The sequence below is a fragment of the Sinocyclocheilus grahami genome, unplaced genomic scaffold (genome assembly GCF_001515645.1).
Source record: "Sinocyclocheilus grahami isolate Dianchi unplaced genomic scaffold, SAMN03320097.WGS_v1.1 scaffold1005.1, whole genome shotgun sequence".
In the NCBI taxonomy this organism is placed as follows: domain Eukaryota; kingdom Metazoa; phylum Chordata; class Actinopteri; order Cypriniformes; family Cyprinidae; genus Sinocyclocheilus; species Sinocyclocheilus grahami.
This window is the reverse complement of record NW_015506184.1, coordinates 163307-168052: the sequence shown is the minus strand read 5'-3', so window position 1 is coordinate 168052 and position 4746 is coordinate 163307. Positions and strand designations below refer to the sequence as shown.

Here is a 4746-nt window from a genome sequence, read left to right as displayed (position 1 = left end):
TGGTAAACACTAACTGATAGTTTTACTGCCTCTAAAGATTGACCACAATATGTGCGTGTGAGAAACAGGAACACACCTGGGTTGTTCAGTCAGACAGGGCATTAGAGAGCACTCTTATATTGCACTAATGTTGTGAGCTACATAAAGCAACTGGAGAAAAGACTCATTGGTTTGAATAGCACTTACATGGTTCTTGTGATGGTGGTGTGGATGTTAAAACCTCATGTTGAGTACACCTTCAAGTAAGCAAAATGATTCCAGTTTCCTAAATAGTAGCACCTTTTCCAAGAACTCTCTTCACGGTTATTTTCATGTCAAACAGGTGTTCTGAATTACATTCAGTCAGATTTGAAACACTGCCCCCTATGTGCAGTAAAATCCCAACTGTGTCTCTCCTTTTGGACCTTGAGTGATCCATGGTCCATGTGATACGAATTTTACAGGCAACAACAACAGTCTCTGTCTGCAAACTTTTTTTGGAGCTAAATTTAGCGCTGGGTTAAACAGAACAAGGTTGCTTAGCTATTGCGTACAAATTATACAACTTACAAAGACTTTATAAGCTATAGAAAACATGAAATGTTGAGCAAACAATATCAGGAGCAAGGGATGAATGGACCAGAATGAAGGGACAAAAACGAAGGTCTTTCTTAGGGAAGGTAGGTCAGATCACCGTCCTGGCTTCCTGTTGGCCTGCACAAGGTCACCCAGAGGACCCGGTACCCAAATGTTGCAGGCCAAAGGTGTAAAAAACACCAAAATCCCTGAACGTGTGTTGGTGCGTGCACTTATTTATATATCTCTGAACGTCCTCCTTCTTTGGGACATGACAGGTGCCCCCCAGCTCCACCTGTCCATCCTTTTCCACAGCCACATGGACAAATCCAGAAAGGGATCAGTCATTCAAGAAATGGCATGCTGAAGTGCCACGGGGCCACGGAAGATCTCTGGATACCGGATCAGACGCAGCTGCCCCCCGGCTGCTATTTTCACTCAGCTTAAAGTACTATGGGCAGCCAGCATCTACGCCATGGACTACCCACAACTACCAGTCTGTCTCTGCACGCCATGAAGTCCACTGCAGGGGAGCACGAGCATCACGATACCCAGAGCTTGCCCTCTGACCCTGATGAGCTCGACAGTGGCAGCGAAAGCTCGGAGAAATCCACTGGCACAGGGAGCCCCATGCAGGGCCACAGGGAGGCGAGGAGATGCAGAGGGGGTCGTAGACTTGCAGGGGTGAGCAAACAACGTCAGGCAGCTAATGCTCGGGAGCGAGACCGCACACATAGTGTCAACACTGCCTTCACGGCTCTGCGTACCCTTATCCCCACAGAGCCGGCCGACAGGAAGCTGTCAAAAATCGAGACCCTGCGATTGGCATCGAGCTACATTTCACACTTGGCCAACGTGCTTCTGCTAGGGGAGGACTGCATGGACGGGCAACCATGTCTGAAATATCATAACATCTTACAAAGCAACACCAACCTCAAAACTCCACCGGTTCGACCCATCTGCACCTTCTGCTTGAGTAACCAGAGGAAAATGGTGAGTCCTTGAAGGTGGTGAAACTATGACCTGCCAGAACTTTCCAGAAACTGACAAATTTGGTCATGTATTTACATGCCAAACTTCATATTACTTGCTAGAAGTACCTTGCCTCTACCTTTTCCTGAATTGTTCTCTTAGGTGATCAACTGCAATAACGCATACCTACATATTTTGCATATAATTGTAAACCGATTGCTGTGCGGGTATGAATTCTAACACCTTTCAATTATCATGTACTTCTGCAGCTTAGAGATGTGGAAAAGCACACAACTGGGTGACAGCAGAAGTTCTCCCGACTGTCCGCTACTCAACTTCTGAATGTTTACATGTAATGAGACATTGCCTTGCACAGAGACAAAACTTTTTTTTTTTTTTTCCATCTCTTGAGGACAGACAAAACAAGCAACAAAGAGAGAGACGAATCTGCACTTTTTCTGCATGTGTGTTCACTTTATCAACTGTGTTTTGGTTAATGTAACCGGAGAATATGTGTAAAGTTGCACCTGGTGGGAGGCTATTTCAGTATCAGATATAGTAAACTACACCATCCCTCGCCTTAAAAAACAGTCTTGTGTCCGCCTCTTGCACATCACATGATGGTAATTGAAACCTTGCGGTTTGCAGTGGTCACTGTCAGTACAACGGCGGGTAAAAATCGCATCCCCTCCCTCTTGTCTCCACATCTACGCCGGGACCACGATCCCAACATGGCTCTCATGAGACTGTAAACAAGATTCTAACCTCAGCATGATAATTTGGGTTGGGCAAAGCATGCTAAATATTTATTAGAGAGTTCAAGTGGCACATGACTGAATGCTATCGGTGGAAGTATTTCATAATGAGAAGAACATAATTTGACATGTCTTGGGTACTGGTTTTGGTCAAGGTACATGATCCCTAATACGAGCCCTGGGTTATGACCCTGACCCCAAATGTTATATAGCCTACCCTAAGAGGGTAGGAAGAGGGTACATCGTGGTCTCTTCGTAACAACAAAGGGCATGCTTATGCTTCTGAATCATAAAACACCAAATTCATTCTTGTAGATTTTACTAAACTTGCGTGACGGAAGGCCATTTGAGCACAAGTCCAACTCACGAGTGTCAACATCAAGACAGAAGCTTGTTGCATTACATGCAATTTAAGACATTTCTGTTGTTGTCGATGAACTATAGCTATGCAATTGTATTTTCTAGAAATGCATGCACAAAGCTATATTGACTCGTATGTCAACATGTTTTTTTTTGTCCACTGATTTGTACCAAATGGAACCAAAATTATGTATGCGATAGTGGTCTTTTGAGATAGTAGATGAAAGTTTCATCTGGGAATTTCATTGGCTATTGCTAACTGCCGCTCGCTTGACTTAAAAAAAAAAATTGATTTCAGAAAGTGTTCCAGAATGTGTTTCCCGTTGACTAAGATCTAGGGGAAAGGTCCCAGAGTGTGTGCTAATCTCAAGTACACCACCAAAACCTCATCTGCTGAACCTTGTTTTATTGTTTACATTAACAGAATTAGTAGGGACAACAAATTTGAGCCTAGCATTTACTGTGATTACAATTTTATTTTCAGATACTGCATATGCGATGTGAACATTTAAAAGTAGAATTATTTTTGTGTAAGCATCAAGATGTACCAACCAGTTGTTTATATCCAAAATGTTTACCTGCATGGGCTTGCACAAATCAAAACGTCAGCTTATAGGTTTGTTTGAATCTGCAGACTGTGTAGAAGGACTCTTCCTTGCATTAAAAAGTAGTTCTTTTTTCAATACAGATGTAAATAAAGAGGTGCAATGGAATTACCACATAATGTACTGGAAATATTGTAACATGGCAAGGCTTATGTAAATTGTTTGTAAATATTTGCACTTTAACATTAAAAATTAAAAGGTCAAAACGCACTATACCAATAATATGGCCTACCTTTACAACATTTTGAACACAAGCCTGTCGTATTCTAATACTTGAATTGTCCGCTCTTCTAAAAGTGGTCTTTTGCACATGTCAAACATCAAACAAGCTGCTATTTAATCAAGTATTTTTGTACAAGAAAAAATGTCTGTACTCATGACTTTCAAAACCATTAAATTATTTTCGAAAAATGTTCTGAAAGTAGTTCATCTTTGGTTTTGAGGTGCCCCCTAGTGGAAGTCACATTACATGCAATTTTAAAATGGTGGGCAAATCTGATTTTGCAATTATTCCAAAAACAGCACATTAGATAAAACAAGAACCACACAAAGCATATACTTCTAGGTCTTTATTTCTTAAAAAAAAAAGTAAATTAGTTATTCAGATTAAAGAAATCGGTGACAAATAAGATGGAGATACATCATAGAAGTTGGGAGTCATTTAAGGGTCTTTACAGAGTGATCAGCAAATTTGTTTTGAGCGCTGTACAGTTTCATAGGCAGGGAACAGAAAGCTGATGGATGTTATGGGAGAAGGACTTGACCCTTTGGCAATAACATCACAATGAGACAAGGTGACCGTTTTTCCCCTTTGTGGACACTGATCATGACAGGGCATGAAGGCATCAATACCATATAGAAAAGGGCATCTTAAAAGCAAACAAGGCAGCCTGATCAAACTCAATGGAATGTCCATTCATAAAGGAATCATTATACCAATAATTTAAGATGTCCAAACTGTCTCAACACTTAAAAGTTCCTTGAGTGAGTAAATAATTACAAAGGTTGACCACAACTTTTGTGCTATTTTAAGTGTAAACCTCAATATAAGAAAAATCTGTTAAAATTAACCATTTGTCATAAAGCCCTTAAATGACATCTAAATGTTATGGTTTGAAAACGAGGTAGAATCAAAAAAAAAAAAAGGTCACAAAAAAAAAAAATGTGTAAGACAAGCACTGCTGTAACAAAACATTCTGTTGACATGGTGTTTTAGTCTCCCTCCTCTTCCTCGGATTCAGACTCTGAAAGAAACAATTTATGATTTCAGAAACCATTTTAATTTGAAAGTTTCAAAGAAAAAGAAAAACAAACTTACCCTCCTCAGCGTTCTTCAGCCATTCTACAAACTTCTTCATCTGCTCGAGGAAGACGCTCTTTCCTTTGGCCATGTGGGCTTCAGTGTACCACTTCAAAATTACCTCCTCGCTCAAAACATCAGCTACAGGCAAGACAAAAACACACGGGGTTAAAGCAAAAAAAAAAAAAAAAAAAAAACC

General features: G+C 40.6%; 2 protein-coding genes across 2 annotated transcripts in view; one reads left to right on the top strand and one right to left on the bottom strand.

Annotated features, from left to right (window-relative positions):
* Positions 1–673: 673 nt before the first annotated feature.
* On the top strand, positions 674–1858 carry LOC107565497 (transcription factor 15-like). The gene is made up of 2 exons (XM_016250736.1): positions 674–1548; positions 1797–1858. The coding sequence occupies exons 1-2, from the start codon at positions 1009–1011 to the stop codon at positions 1827–1829; spliced, it is 573 nt and encodes a 190-aa protein (XP_016106222.1). The 5' UTR covers positions 674–1008; the 3' UTR covers positions 1830–1858.
* Positions 1859–4054: 2196 nt separating this feature from the next.
* Positions 4055–4746, bottom strand: part of LOC107565493 (basic leucine zipper and W2 domain-containing protein 1-A-like) — a 20013-nt gene continuing 19321 nt past the window's right edge. Inside the window, exons 12-13 of the mRNA XM_016250732.1 lie at positions 4566–4688; positions 4055–4491 (exon numbers count right to left, since the gene is read on the bottom strand). Of these exons, the coding sequence (XP_016106218.1) occupies positions 4460–4491; positions 4566–4688 (155 nt within the window). The 3' untranslated portion in view covers positions 4055–4459. The remainder of the gene's footprint in view (positions 4492–4565; positions 4689–4746) is intronic.

Excerpts from the sequence above, each read along its gene's own strand:
- LOC107565497 (XM_016250736.1), top strand. The coding sequence starts at position 1,009 with ATGGGCAGCCAGCATCTACGCCATGGACTACCCACAACTACCAGTCTG. Across the intron at positions 1,549-1,796 it reads TGAGTAACCAGAGGAAAATG|CTTAGAGATGTGGAAAAGCA; the intron begins GTGAGTCCTTGA and ends GTACTTCTGCAG.